Source organism: Ursus maritimus, unplaced genomic scaffold (assembly GCF_017311325.1).
Source record: "Ursus maritimus isolate PB19 unplaced genomic scaffold, ASM1731132v1 scaffold_7, whole genome shotgun sequence".
Lineage (NCBI taxonomy): Eukaryota > Metazoa > Chordata > Mammalia > Carnivora > Ursidae > Ursus > Ursus maritimus.
The window spans coordinates 27,989,494-28,004,555 of NW_024426885.1; the positions used below are offsets into that span (position 1 = coordinate 27,989,494).

At 38.7% G+C, this 15,062-nt stretch overlaps 1 protein-coding gene and 1 pseudogene across 2 annotated transcripts in view; both read left to right on the top strand.

The window, feature by feature from the left end:
* Positions 1 to 15,062, top strand: part of ERLIN1 (ER lipid raft associated 1) — a 62,471-nt gene that overhangs the window by 40,524 nt on the left and 6,885 nt on the right. The window contains exons 11-12 of one of the 2 annotated variants that reach the window (XR_572112.2): positions 4,140 to 4,248; positions 13,744 to 13,796. Coding sequence is in view for 1 of the 2 variants with exons in the window: in XM_040624187.1 (XP_040480121.1) it covers positions 4,140 to 4,169 (30 nt within the window). In the remaining variant the exon portion in view is untranslated. Of the gene's footprint in view, positions 1 to 4,139; positions 5,344 to 13,743; positions 13,797 to 15,062 lie in introns of those variants that run through there. The other variant, XM_040624187.1, reaches the window with a different exon arrangement.
* LOC103658911 lies at positions 5,178 to 6,442 on the top strand (annotated as a pseudogene).

The following is a 15,062-nucleotide window of genomic DNA, read 5'->3' on the forward strand; positions in this document are numbered from 1 at the left end:
GGGTGCCTATGTGAGGACGTAATGTGTAACCTTGGGAAGTTACCTAACATCTCTGAACTTGTTTACACATCCTCACGGGGCTCTTCATTGGGTTCATTCAGCAACATATTTTTATGCACTTAGCATAATGATTTCTGCATGGTGATTGTTGGGGTGCATTTCTGCCTTCCTAGAGTGGTTGAGGCTGATCTAGGGTTCCAAGGCCCCTTCCCACTCTCACTGAGAATGTATATAGGGGGCAGTGATTTCCAGTAATGAGAATCTCATGAAATCTTATTTTTTATGAAGGATTTAAAAAAAAAAAGGAATAGAAAATGTGTCTGCAGCTCTAAGGTAATCAAGTGTCAACATTTTTTTTTTTTTTAAGATTTTATTTATTTATTTGACAGAGACAGCCAGTGAGAGAGGGAACACAGCAGGGGGAGTGGGAGAGGAAGAAGCAGGCTCCCAGCGGAGGAGCCTGATGTGGGGCTCGATCCCAGAACGCTGGGATCACGCCCTGAGCCGAAGGCAGACGCTTAACGACTGCGCCACCCAGGCGCCCCTCAAGTGTCAACCTTTAACCCAAATTCTCTTCCAGGACCTCACATACCACAACATTTGGGATATTGCTTCTTCTAACAGTTAATATTTGTAGAGCATTTTGCATTTACCAAAACATTTACATGTGCACTGAGGATGTAGTCAGTTTTTTGTAGTGATTAAGGCGTTGGGTTTTACATTTAAACAATTCTAAATAGAAGAGGAGGAAAAGGTGCCAAACCTGACCAAAACACTATAAAACAGAAATAGCTACCAGTCTTAAAAATATCAGTGCAAAAGTCTACTAACACATAGCCTAGCATCACATTAAAAATAGTACACCACCACCAAATGAAGATAATCAGGAACACAGGAGTGGTCTAACACTAGGAAATCTAGTAAAATTAACCATATAGGGGCAGCTGGGTGGCTCAGTCAGTTAAGTGTCTGACTCTTGATTTTGGCTCAGGTCATGATCTCAGGGTCGTTAGAGCCTGGTGTCAGACTCTGTGCTGGGCATAGAGCCTGCTTAAGATTCTCTCTCTCTCTCTCTCTCAAAAATAAAATTCACCATGTAAATAGAATTTAGGAGGCAATCACTTGATGTCTCATTTGTATAGAAAATGGTTTTGGGGGCGCCTGGGTGGCTCAGTCGTTAAGCATCTGCCTTTGGCTCGGGGTGTGATCCTGGCGTTCTGGGATCGGGCCCCATATCAGGCTCCTCCACTGGGAGCCTGCTTCTTCCTCTCCCACTCCCCCTGCTTGTGTTCCCTCTCTCGCTGGCTGTCTCTCTCTGTCAAATAAATAAATAAGATCTTTAAAAAAAAATGGTTTTGATAATTAACATCCATTTTTAGTTTTTTAAAGCCTTAATAAAATGGGGATGGATGAATACCTCCTTAGCCAGAGAAAACATTTCTCAAATCAGGCTAATTGATAAAAGAGTAAAAGGATCCCCATTAATATCAGGAATAAAACAAGTCTATCTACCATTACTAGAATTAGAAAAAGGGAATGAGATTTAAAAATTTTTAAAGGAGGCAAATTTGTAGATGATACAATTGTACCTGGAAAGTACAAGAAAATTTTTCTGAACGTGCCTCAATAATAGAATTATTCTGTGGTTAGGTACAAATGTATTAAAGATTTCAAATGTATTTACTTTAGAGACAGCATGAGTGCAGGGAGGAGCAGAGGGAGAAGGAGAGAATCTCCAGCATACTCAAAGATGAGCAAGGAGCCCAACATGGGGCACCATCTCATGACCCTGACATCATGACCTGAGCCGAAATCAAGAGTCGGATGCTTAAACAACTGAGCCACCCAGGTGCCCCACAGATTTATTATTTTAAAACAATCAATTGCTACCCTATATAAAATAAAACTTAAAAAAATATAATGAGGCCAGGTTTTTATTAATAAAAACCAGGATAAAATACTTGGGAATAAACAGGAAATTTCAAGATCTATAGAAAAAACTTTAAAAGAGAGGATGTAAGATTTTTAATAAATTAACTTATTCTGTGGGAAGGAAGAGATAGCAGTTATCCCAAAATCAATCTATACTTTCATGAGATCTCAATATCAACCAGATATTTTTTGGAACTAAATTACCATCCAAAATTTGATAGGGAAAATTTTAAAAGAATAGTCACAATAGCTCTACCTAGTGTTAAAATATAAAGTCACAGTTGTTGGGGCACCTGGGTGGCTCAGTTGGTTAAGTGTCTGACTTGATTTCTGCTCAGGTTGTGATCTCAGGGTCGTGGGATCAAGCCCCACATTCACCTTCACGCCCAATGAGAAGTTTGCTTGTCCATGTCCCTCTGCTCTGCCCCCCACTTGGCTCTCTCTCTCTCTCTCAAATTATAAAATCTTAAAATTACAGTTATTGAAGCTGAGTACTATAGCTTTAATAGATCAATTAAAGTATAAAAATAAACTGGATTCTATATTGAAACTTAGTACATGATAAAGGTACCTTTTTCCTCGTAACCTAGAGGGAAAATATGGATTATTCAATAGAATTCAGAAAACTTTGGGGGAGTTGGAAAAAATATATATCCCTACCTCACATCTTACACAAAAATTTATTCTTGGTGGCTCAAATAAATACACAGAGAATGTTAGACTGTAAACTGTAAAATACCTATATGGAAGGCAATGTGGCAGTATTCATCAAAATTCAAAACACAATTTAAAAGGCACTTTCACTACTAGGAATTTATCCTTCATGAATGTAAGAAAGTAAGAATATCCAGCATAGCAGGATTTGTGATATTTAAAGACTGGAGATCCCTGAATGTTCATTTCAAAAGAATTTTTGAAATTCCCTTATTTCAATAAAGTAGAATACTAAGCAAGTGACAGAACACTATAAGGTGCTGCTATTTGTGTGAAAATAGTGGGGGATGTATATATGTGTCTTTTTTTTTTTTTTAATCTGTAAGCTATCTCCCAAAGGATATATCGTAAGTGGGTAAGAGTGATTACATCAAGAAGGAGACCAAAAGAGTATAGGAAAAAAGGGGATACATTTTCACTTTTCACCCTTTTGTACATTTTCTTATATTTTATACCATGTGTGTGTATTACTTACTCCAATCATCGTAAAATAATGTTTAAGGAAATGCAAAATAAAGGAAAAAGGGAAAAAGGTAGCTTCACTTAAATAGGGATGCCTTATAATCAGAACCTGGTTCAAGTTCTAACCATGCCACTTGCTTAAAGTCTAACCTCAAATTATTTCTTCTTTCTGAATGTCAGTTTCCTTGTTTATACCATATGAACAAAGAGCCTACTGGACATGGTTAAAGTGAAGATTAAATGAGATTTCTAAAAAACTAAGTGCAGTGTCAGGTAAATGTGAAGGACCCAATATAAATTGTGGTTATAGTTATTATTTTGTCATTTAATCCTCACACTCTTTTGTGAAAAAAGAAGAGAGCCTGTTGTTTTGATTACCCAGCCCCATTTTATAAGTGAGAGAAGTGGGGTTTGATTCAGCAATTTCATATCTCATTTTCTTTCATTCACAGCTGGATTCAGAAAGAAAAAAATTGTGAAATGTAAGCTCCCAATTTGAGGGGGCAATTAAAGTTCATTGTCTAGACAATATAGGTTGCAAACCCTAGTTTTTCAACAATTGATTATTGCACATTGACCATAATATTGCTCTTCCCACTGACAACGATCTTATTATTCAGTAAAAGGTAATGTATGAGAGCGTGTGTAAAATAGCCATAACTCTAGACAACCGCCCATTAGGCTAGTTTAAGAGTGCTCAGTTCTGGGGGCGCCTGGGTAGCGCAGTCGTTAAGGCGTCTGCCTTCGGCTCAGGGCGTGATCCCGGCGTACCGGGATCGAGTCCCACATCGAGTCCCACATCGGGTTCCACATCCGGGAGCCTGCCTCTTCCTCTCCCACTCCCCCTGCTGTGTTCCCTCTCTCGCTGGCTGTCTCTCTGTATAAATAATAAGTAAAATCTTAAAAAAAAAAAAAAAAAGAGTGCTCAGTTCTTTTCAGTCCACTATAATTAAGAATGTTAGATTTTTTTTTTAATGAACCAAGAATAAGTGTGATAAAGTAACATTCCACTCTCCATTTCTTGGTTCCAGGGCACCACTGTATTGCATTACTGTCTTTAGTTTTTTTCAATTGCAAGGAGTTTCCCAATCCAGAGAAGTTTGATCCAGGACCCTTTTTGGATAAAAATAGCAGCTTCAGGTAAACAGAATACTTTGTGCCTTTTTTCCATCGTAAATACAAATAATCCACCCAAGTCATACACATGCACATTCTGGACAGTTTTTAGCTTCACTGAGTTTATGGTGTAACTAAGTAATTCACTGGTGATGGCAAAGTCAATCAAATCAAATTGTTAGAACTCTCCAAATTGGGTGGAAGCCATTTAAGTCTGTACACCAGTAAGATCAGGTAAGTCATCCAGGAACTATTTTGTTGTTTGGTAATTGAGTACAATGCAGGTTTTTAAAGAAACCAAAGGAAGTCAATCAGATATCATGTATTACCAGATGACAAAGGAATTTGCTTTTGCAAACTTTTGTTGATCTCACCTTTGTAATATAGACTTTTCCAAAACAAAATGTACAATTTCCTTTCTTTTTTGTAAGCTATTGACCATTATTAATTTTCTGATTCTTAGAGCCAGGGGCCATCAAAAAGACCTTGGCCAGTTTATCTTGTTCCCCTCTGAAATTCAGAGCTCCATATACCCTTGCCTCTGCGCAGTAGCTGGTTGGCTCCCAGTTGCTATTTCCCATAAGTTCATAAAAATAACGTAGGATTGCTCAGCAAATATTTTTTTCCTTGTTATCCAATCATTTGATTAGTATTTTCAAAAATAACGGTTGATATGTTTTGCTTCTAATTACAATGATAATAGGTGTTCAACGTAAAAAATGGAAAATGCAGAAAAGCAAGCAATCAATCAATCAATAAATGTACTCTACAGAGATAATCACTGTCAATACTTTACTGTGTATACTAGGTGCTCTTGAGCCCTCCTGTCACTGTTTTCTCTCCATCCGCCAGCCTGCCCTTCTCCGCGGCACTGCCACCCCCAAGTCGGGTTGAGGCCCAGCAGCAGAAGCAGGAGGAGTCAGAGCTGGGAACCAGCTGTGGTCTGGGAGTCCATGGCCTAGTGTTAGGGAGGTGACGAGAAGAAAGTCAGCTACTACTATGATGGTGATACTAGAAATTATTATTATGGACAGGGTCAGCCCATGAAACCTCAGAATCCTCATGACCTGTAACTTGCTGCTAAATTATGACTTATAAAGAAAAATGGAAATACACAATCCCCATAAAACCACTGCTGAAGAAATGACAAAATATCACAGTGATGAATACATCAAATGTTTACATTCAGTAAGACCAGATAACATGTCTGACTATAGTAAGCAGATGCAGAAATTTAGTATTGGAGATGATTGCCCAGAGTTTGATGGACTGAATTTTGTCAACTGGTGCTTATATATTATTATTGATATTCATCATGGTGATGGTGCTCAAGAAGCTTTTTATGTAATGACTATTATTCCATAAATATGGGGAATACTTACCTGGAACAGGAGACTTGAGGGATATTGGTCCAGAAGAAGGCAAATACTCTGCTGTCAATTTTCCATTGAGAGATGGTATGGATGATGAGTCATGAGAAGTTATATAAGCCTCTTATCCTAAAAGTGATGGAGATGTATCGGCCTAGTGCTGTGGTGTCACAGTGTGGTGCAGACTCACTGTTTGGTGGTAGACTTGGTTGCTTCCATCTGACAGTCAAAGGTCATGCTAAATGTGTAGAAGTGGTAAAAACTTTCAGTATACTATTACTGATGCTTGGGGGATATGGATAGACAATCTGTGTAATGTTGCTCAATATTGGACATACAAGACTGCAGTTGCCCTCAGTTGTGAGGTTCCCAGTGAATTGCCATATAATGATTACTTTTGAGTATTTTGGACCAGACTGCAAACTGCATAATAGTCCTTCAAACATGACAGACCAGAACACTACAGAATATATAGAAAAGATAAAACAGCATTTATTTGAAAATTTACACATGGTACCTCATGCATCTGGCATCCAGCTATTCCAGAAGATGCTATTCATGAAGACAGTGGCGATAAGGATGGAGAAGATTCAGACAAGAGAATTTCTATTTGAATACCAGGTAAACAGATAGCTTGTGATGAGGGATTCTGAGGATGAAGGAAAAGGAGGTCATAGAAATGTGGTTATCGTAAGGAAAGAGCAAAGAAAACTATACCCGGAGAAGACAAGAAGGAAACTGAGGACGAAAAAAAAGTAGATGTTAAGGAAGAAGATAAATCCAAGGACAAGAGTGGTGAAAAAACAGATTCCAAAAGAGCCAAATCAGAACAGCTCAGCAACCTTTGAATTTGAGAGTCTCTCAATTTTACAAACCATAAAAAGGAGAGAAAATATTAGGAAGAAAGTTTTTCTGCCTTTTGAAGACTCCTGGCTTCATTTTATACTAGTTTGGCATGGACTATGTTTATTTTCAAAATGGCTTGTTTTTTCTTGGCAAGTTTTATTGTGACTTTTCTAACTATAAAGCAAAATTTCTTTTCTCCATCATGCTTTATGTAATAATATTTAAAGTTGATGTTGCTATGTCAAAAAATGATCTACTAAAGAAGTAAGTGGACTTTCTGAGCTGATTTTTCCATGTTTTGTAATTCTCTTTATTAAAAAAAAACTGTAGTTGGAGAAAAGAACAAACTACAAAAATACAGTAATTAACACTGTGTGACACTGGTGTGTAGATAGACATATAGATTGAAGATCCAGAAATAAAACCTCACGCTTATGGTCAATTGATTTCAACCACGGTATCAAGACAATAGGGAAAGAACAGTCTTTTCCGCAAATGAGACTGGGACAACTGGATATTCACATGCAAAAGAATGAAGTTGGACCTCTTCCTTAAACCATACATAAAAATTTACTTCAAGTGGGTCATAGACCTAAATGTGAGAGTTAAAACTGTAAAACTCTTAGACGAAAACATGGTAGTAAATCTTCATGACTTTGAGTTAGGCAGTGGGTTCTTGAAATGACACCAAAAGCACATGTAACAACAACAACAACAACAACAACAACAACAACAACAAAAACATAAATTAGACTTCATCAAAATTTTAAACTTTTGTGCTTCAAAGGACAATATCAAAAAAGCGAAGAGACAACCCACAGAATGGGAAAAGATATTTGCCAATCATATACGATATGAGACTTGTACCCAGAATATATAAAGAACTCTGGTAACTCAGTAATAAAAAGACAACCCAGTTTAAAATGGGCAAAGGGCTTGAATAGATATTTCTCCAGAGAAGATATACAAATGGTCAATAAACAAATGAAAAGATTCTCAAGATTGTTAGTTACCAGAGAAATGCAAATCAAAACCACAATGAGATACCACTTCACACCCACTTAGATGGCTAAAATAAATAGATAAGAACAGGTACTTACAAAAATAGGGAGCAGTTAGAATCTTCATAAATTTCTGCTGGGAATGTAAAATGGTGCAGCCTGTTTGGGAAAAGATTTGGCTGTTTCTCAAAGTGCGAAGTGTAGAATTACCATATAACCAACAATTTCACTCCAAGGTGTATACCCAGGACAACTAAAACACGTCCACACAAGAACTTGTTCAAGAGTATTCATAGTAGCATTATTCATAATAACCAAAAAGTGGAAACAACCCAAATGTTTATCTACTGGTGAATGGATAAACAAACGGTGGAAGAGCCATACAATGGAATATTATCTGGCCAGAGAAAGGGAATGAAGTACAGATAAACGCTACAGTGTGAATGAGCCTCAAATTGTGCTAAATGAAAGAAGCAGACACAAAAGATCACATAGTGTATGATTCCATTTATATGAAATGTCCGTAACGGGCAAATCTATAGAGACAGAAAGTGGATTCATGGTTGCTTAGGACTGGACAGAGATGGCAAATGAGCACAGGGGTGATGAAAACATTCTAAAATTAGATTGCAGTGATGACTGTACAACTCGTATTCTAAAAACCACTGAACTGTACACTTCAGTGGGTGACTTTTGTAGTATGTGAATTATATCTTAATAAAACTTCTTTAAAATGAAAGAATATATATACAAACATAACATAATAGCACAAATTGTCCTGATAAAATAGAAGATGATGACTAGTAAGTACTTCATGGCTCATAGGTGATCTTCTAAACCATGCCTCAGGGCATGCAGTGTCAAGACTTGTGTTCAAGACAATATCCCAGCAGAAGGCATGCTGGAATGTATGTACTCAGAAGTATGGAATTGGAACAGGCCAGTACGGAGAAGGGAAAAATCCCAGTAACCAGCACAACCAGAACTGGAAGGAATTGGGCCACTTTTGGGGAGTCAGCAGTCCAATCTAGAGGTTCCCAGGTGGGTTGGTGAACTCTGGCTGGACTGAGGTTGATGTTGATATAAGAGGAAGATTTGATACCAGGCATAGGTCCTATCAGGTAAACAATGGTAATTCTACAAATTTGCAATCACAGTGAGAAAGATTTAGGGCAAAATACCTTTGGCCTCAGTGATGTCAAAGTTTAAGTCTCCAGATCTTTATGTAATTGGTACCAATGTTATATTCAGAGTAGTCTGATTTTTTCATGAAGCTGAACTCAACTTCATATTTATGGTTTTTTGGGATGAAATAACCCTCACGTATTTCCGTTCTCAGGGCTCTTATAAGCCAAATTCAAGAAGCTTACTCAGGCCTCTCTTTCCTGTTTCTCTTCTCTGTTAGTTTCTAACGTGGAAGAGATAGGTTTGATCGCCAATGATGATCCAATTGCTCAAAATGAAAAAGGTTTTCTTCCAGTCTTAGATAACAATTATTTTTATTTTTAGGGTTAGTGCTTGCTTCAGGAGGGAACATAGAATAGAACAAAGCTAACGGGTTTTGATATCTGATCGTTTATGAGATATTCCAGCTATGTGACTTTGGGCAGGACCAGACTTTCTCGATCTTCATCTAAAAAGTAGAATTAATAACGCCTACCTTCCAAGGTTAGGAGGTTGAGGATGAGTGAAATGTGTGTATTTTCTCTGACAATTGGAAGGAGCTCATAAGTGATGGTTTTTTTACTCTCAAGTCACTGAAAAGTCTCCCATAGTCAATGCAGATTTAAGTTTTTAGACATTCTTTGTAAGCCATTCATGTTTTTTCCCACTCTGTTTCCTGGATTAATGTATGAAATTCCAGGCTTAGGCACTAATCAATCAATTAATATTTGTTATTATATTTCTCTGGTATAACAGTGACATCAGATTTCTCTTATACTTCTTATTGTAATATTGTATTTCTCTGAATTTAAATACATTCCAGTTTCAGAGACATGAAAACGTGAAGTAAGAGCACCTTATAATCAATAAAATATAGTTGCCCCCTGCTACACCCCATGGTCCGTTACTGGTCCAGTTAGCAGACTGTTCAGAGTCTGGCGTACATTAGTCCCTTCATCCCAGATGACCAGATCACTTAGAGTTAGGCTTCTCTTTTCCAGTTAACCTTCTGCCTGATACCCTGATACCTGATATGATGTCATGTCAGTAAACACACATTACATTAGTTTTTTTCAAACTCAGAAAGAATCACTTTACTCCAACAGAGAAGATTACACAGGTACGGGCTATTGACAAATGAAGCAATCCTGGTACACAGAACGGATTCAGAGTCCATGCTGTGCCTGCTTGCCACTGGCTGCAGGGCAGTCTGAGTCAACATGTCACTGAACCAATGATTGCCCTATTGGAAGCAGGGTTAGTGGGGGCATACGGGAGAGCCTGGGTTTCTGAAATTCCACTTAGTCATTTCCTGCCCTGTTCTAAAGTCAACAAAATGTAAATGCAGAGGAGATAGTTCATTATTTGTTAATGTTTTTCAACGTTTGTTTAATTCTGTTATATAATTCAAGTATAGGTGCGGGACCGGCAATCCAGAAATGCGCTATTGTCCCTGGATTTAAGGGAAGACAAACAAATAAGCCAACAATTACGACATCATGCTATGTTTGTAGGGAAGTATGCACAGAGTTTTATGGAAACACAGGCAAGGACACTGAAATCAGACCAGGGGTAAATGAAAGATTTAGAGAAAATGATGCCCGAACTTAGTTTTGAAACACAAATAGGAGTCAGATAGCTTCCAAATGGAGAGACAAGAGGTTGCAAACCTCTTTTCTGTTGGTGTATTTTACCATAATTTTTAAAGATTGGGGAGAATATTGTAAAGGCTTTTGAAAGATTGTGGGTTGCTTGGTATGGCTAGCAGGAAGGAGAGGTATTGGGGAAGAGAGGCCATCTGATGTGGGACAGGCAGTAAACAGGCCTTAGAGGGCCTTGTTGCCAGGCAGAGAGGTTTGAACTTAGAAGAGTGGAGAACCAATAAAGGATCTGAACAGTGATGGGAGGGGCTCGCAGGAGACTAGGTGTGGTTTCTGAAGAAAAATGACACTGGCTGCTGTGTGACAGGTGCAGCCGGAGGGGTTTGAATCCCAGGCGGGAAGACAGATCCAGTTCAGGATGAATGAGAACAGAACTGAAGCAGTGGCAGTGGAGGTGAAAAGCAAGGGCAGTGGTGAGGATCATCAAGAAAGAGAAGGGGAAGGCCTTAATGAGTGAGTATGTTTGGGAAATGGGTGAGAAGGGCACATTCACAACGGCTCCCATGTTTTAGACTTGGGCAACAGGTGGTGCCATTTCCCAAGAAGAGCAGCTAAGGGAGAAGAGATATCGTGTTTAGATTCAAAGGGGTTGCATTTGAGGTCCCTGAGGAACAGGCAAAAGGGGAAAGCATCCTAATCAAGACAGTAAGAAATGAATAAATACAGCCAAAGTATACATAGCACTCCACAGTTTATACAGAACCTTTATTGAAAAGTGAGATCTGGGGGCGCCTGGGTGGCACAGCGGTTAAGCGTCTGCCTTCGGCTCAGGGCGTGATCCCGGCGTTATGGGATCGAGCCCCACATCAGGCTCTTCCGCTATGAGCCTGCTTCTTCCTCTCCCACTCCCTCTACTGGTGTTCCCTCTCTCGCTGGCTGTCTCTATCTCTGTCAAATAAATAAATAAATAAAATCTTAAAAAAAAAAAAAAAAGAAAAAGAAAAGTGAGATCTGACAAGCAGACAGTGTGTGGGGGGGTGAGGTCTGAGGGGAGTGTATCTCGAGAAGAACAGCCTCTCTGTAGAGAGAACTGAAGGTCCAACACTGGGGGCTGGGCTAGATTCAAAAAGTAGAGGAAACCCCAGGCAGACTTTAGCTTCTACAAAATCCCAGAAGGGCTGCATTTAGGAAAAAACGTATTCAAGAGTATTTATCCTGAAAAACTGGAGTAAAAAATAGTAGGAAAGGGGCATTTTGAATTCACTTCCAACTTTTGAAACCAACTGAAAACAAAATAAAAGAGCCAAAAGTTAAAAAAAAAATCTTCCGCTTTCAATAAACAAGGAAAATGTTATAAAACAAAACTATAAAGAATGACTGCCAAATGAAATGAATTTTGATCTAAACAAAGCTAACACATCCCTGCACAGACCTGGGAAAGAGATCAGTTTACCTAAAATTAAGTGTCATGTTCCTGGAAAGTGCATCCAGTGACCCTCTGTGGGTAGGCTGACAAGGTCTAAGGTCTGACTAAGTTGGGTCAGGGATGATCAGTGTCCTGCAGTCTCTGTCCTCTTTTTTTATTGGAACAGAACCTCTGGTTTTTAGCTGGTCTCATGGCTGTCTGGGATAAAGACTACGTTTACCAGCTTCCCTTCCTTGTAGGCATGACCGTGGGACTACGGAGATGGAAGTGGAAGCCATGTGTAAACTGGGAAGTTTGCTTTTGTTTTTATTTTTCATCAGCTTTATTGAGATATAATGCATACACCACATACAGAGGGAATCATGTAATATGTAGGTTTTCTGTGACTGGCTTCTGTCATTTAGCATAATGTTTCCAAGGTTCATCCATGTTATAGCGTGCATTAGTACTTCATTCCTTTTTATTGTTGAATATGTATACCCCACATTCCATTTATCTGTTCCTACCAGCAGTGTCTGAGGGTGGGAAGTTTGCTTTTCAAGGAAGAAGGTGGGTTCCTTCCTGGTGGTTGGAATGTGAACATGATGGTGGGGCTGGAACATCTGTCCATGCATAAGGTGCATGTCTGTTAACCGAGATTGCTAGAGCAACAAACTAGAAGGGGCCTGGGCTGTTCGATGATCACAGTGGTCTTGAACTGCTTGCTTCCAAACTCCGTCAGCTTGAGAAAGAAGTAAAGTTACAATCAGTTGGAGTTTTCTATCTAATCCTAATGGGTATAGGGAGTTGAGGGGCAGAGAATACTCCTGGAAAATTAGAATATAAAGAAAAGCCATTCAGGAAGACAGAATATCAGGGAGGTGGCTGAAGGAAGAACTCAGGAAGAAAAATAAGAGAGAAAAATAAAGCCATTACGAAGAGCTCAGCACAGCCTTGAAGCACAAGAGTACATGGCTTTTTATGAGGACTCTATTGTCAAGAATGATAGAATAGACAAGACACCGACAGCCTTGATTTTATGGCAGGCTTTGACGAGTAAACAAAAATTACTGCGAAGGCCAGACAAATGCACTTTGAAAAGGTATCAACCTAATACCATGGAAAAAAGAACTATTTTCAGGTTTAAATTACATTTCTCTTGAGGTCTTTTTTCATCTCTACAAATATGTTCTTTAATATGTAATGATGGGAAACAATAGAATTAATTTTTCTTCTGAAAGAAAGCCAAGGGAAGAGGGTGGGAGAAAGAGAAGCCACGGTTTTTGAACAATGATGATAAACATTGTACCATTTTAAATCTAAAAGCCAGCTCCACACTGCGAGAATTGAACACAGAACTGAATAGAAATCTTACAGTATCAAGTAATGTGACTAACAGAAATCCGGAGCCATCGGACTGCAAAGGAGCTTTTAGGATAAAGGAGAGCTCACTTAATGCCATCCTTCTGTTTAAAGCTTGTCCTTACTCTTGGAATAAAATCTGAACTGCTTGCCAAACGATGAGGTGTGTGCCACCTCCCTGCTCTCCTCTCAGACGTGTGTGGCCTCCTTGGTCTCCAAGCTCCTGCACTGTCCAGCTCTCCAGTCTCCAGACTAGCCAGCAGGCCATGCGTCTGCCTGGACTGCTTGCTCTCTGTTCCTAGAGATTCCCTTGACTCCTTTGATGATGCAAAGCTCAAATAAATTTGTCACTTGCACAGAACAGTCCATCTCTGACCCCCAATCCAAATCAGCCACTCCAACCCACCCTAGCCTGCCTTGGGCCAGTCTCTGTCACCACGTACTGTTTTATTTTCTTCATAAATAAAATCTGAAAATGTCTCAGTCATTATGTATTCACTGTCTATTTTCTGCCACACACACACACACACACACACACACACACACACACACCATGATGGGATCTTGCCTGTCTTACTATCTAGCACCATACCAGAGCTTGACACGAAGTGTCCAATATATTTTTGTTTAATGAATAAATGAACAAACAAAAAGATTTTTTGTAGCATAGATTAAATAGTTACCACCTACAAGTGAAATATGTGGTTGAAAAACCTAACAGCATAACAATCGCCATCCTTAATGATTTCTATGCTTTTCTTTTTCTTTAGAGCCATTATTTGGCAACTATTATGTCATCTTATGAAGAGACATTTTTTGAAAGGTAAGCAATTCCTTTGGCTTTATTTCAACTTCTTTTTTTTTCTGTTAAGTATAAGAAATATTCAGTATAGTAATTTTTATTTTTAAAGCATAAAGGCTATAATCCCTTTTTTGTAAAATTATTTATCTATCCTTCTATTTACAAATTCATTTAACAAACATTTATTGAGCACCTAGTATGTGATAAGCATCATTCCAAGAATTGAGGAAAAGCAGGGAAACAAGACAGTAATCCTGACTTCATGCAACTTGCATCTTGTAGTAGATACAACAAACGAACAAACAAGGAACAACTAATTACATAATATGCCTTTAGGTAATGAAAGTATCACAAAGAAGGATCAAGCAAAGGGATAGAGAATGGAAAGGGGTGGCAGCCAGGGACTAGTTTAGGTAGGTGGGAAGATCAGGGCCAGCCTCTCTAAAGTGGTGGTATTTGAGTGTGAACTTAAATGATGTAAAGTGAGAAGCCACACAACGATGTAGGAGAAGAGAATTCCAGGCAGGGGAAACAACGAGTATAAAGGCCCTGGGGCAGAAATAAACTTAGTACGTCCAAGGAATATAAAGGACATTGTTACTGTTGCTGACTAGGCCCTTATGTCATGTACGAATTTTATGTTAAGTACAGTGGGAAATCACTGAATCGTTTGAGTTGGAAAGTAATTTGATTTATGTTTTCAAAATTCTGGCTATGGTATGGTTAATAAAACTAGTGGAGCAAAAATAGAAACAAGAAGAATATTCGAGGAGGCTATTATCATTATCCAAACAAGAAACACAGGGTGAAGCTATTGTCGTCATTCAAGCAAGAAATATATGGTCACCTAGCCTAGGACGATGGTGGTCAAGGTGAGAGAAATAGTTTCCAGATATATTTCAAAGTAGAGTTCCTATAACTTGGTGACATGAGGAGTGAGATAAAAAGAGGGATTATGGATGAGTCCTAGTTTTTAGCCTGAGAAATTGGGTCAATCGTGGTAATATTTGTCAGTTTGAGGAGGCAAAGGAGGGAAGGAACAGATTTGAGTTATCCCAATAGGATTGACTATTACCAACGGTGTTATTCCTAGTTGATGGGGTTTGGGGGAAGCATCTTATTTTTATCCTTATTCTTTTCTATGTTCTCTACATTTTTATAACAAATGTATTTCCTTTTTACATAAGCATATAGTCATTTTAAAAGAGAATTCTTTTCAAGGACCCTTAAGAACAGGAAGCCAAATTGGAGGCCGTTTCATAATGTAACCAGGCCTACGTGATAGTT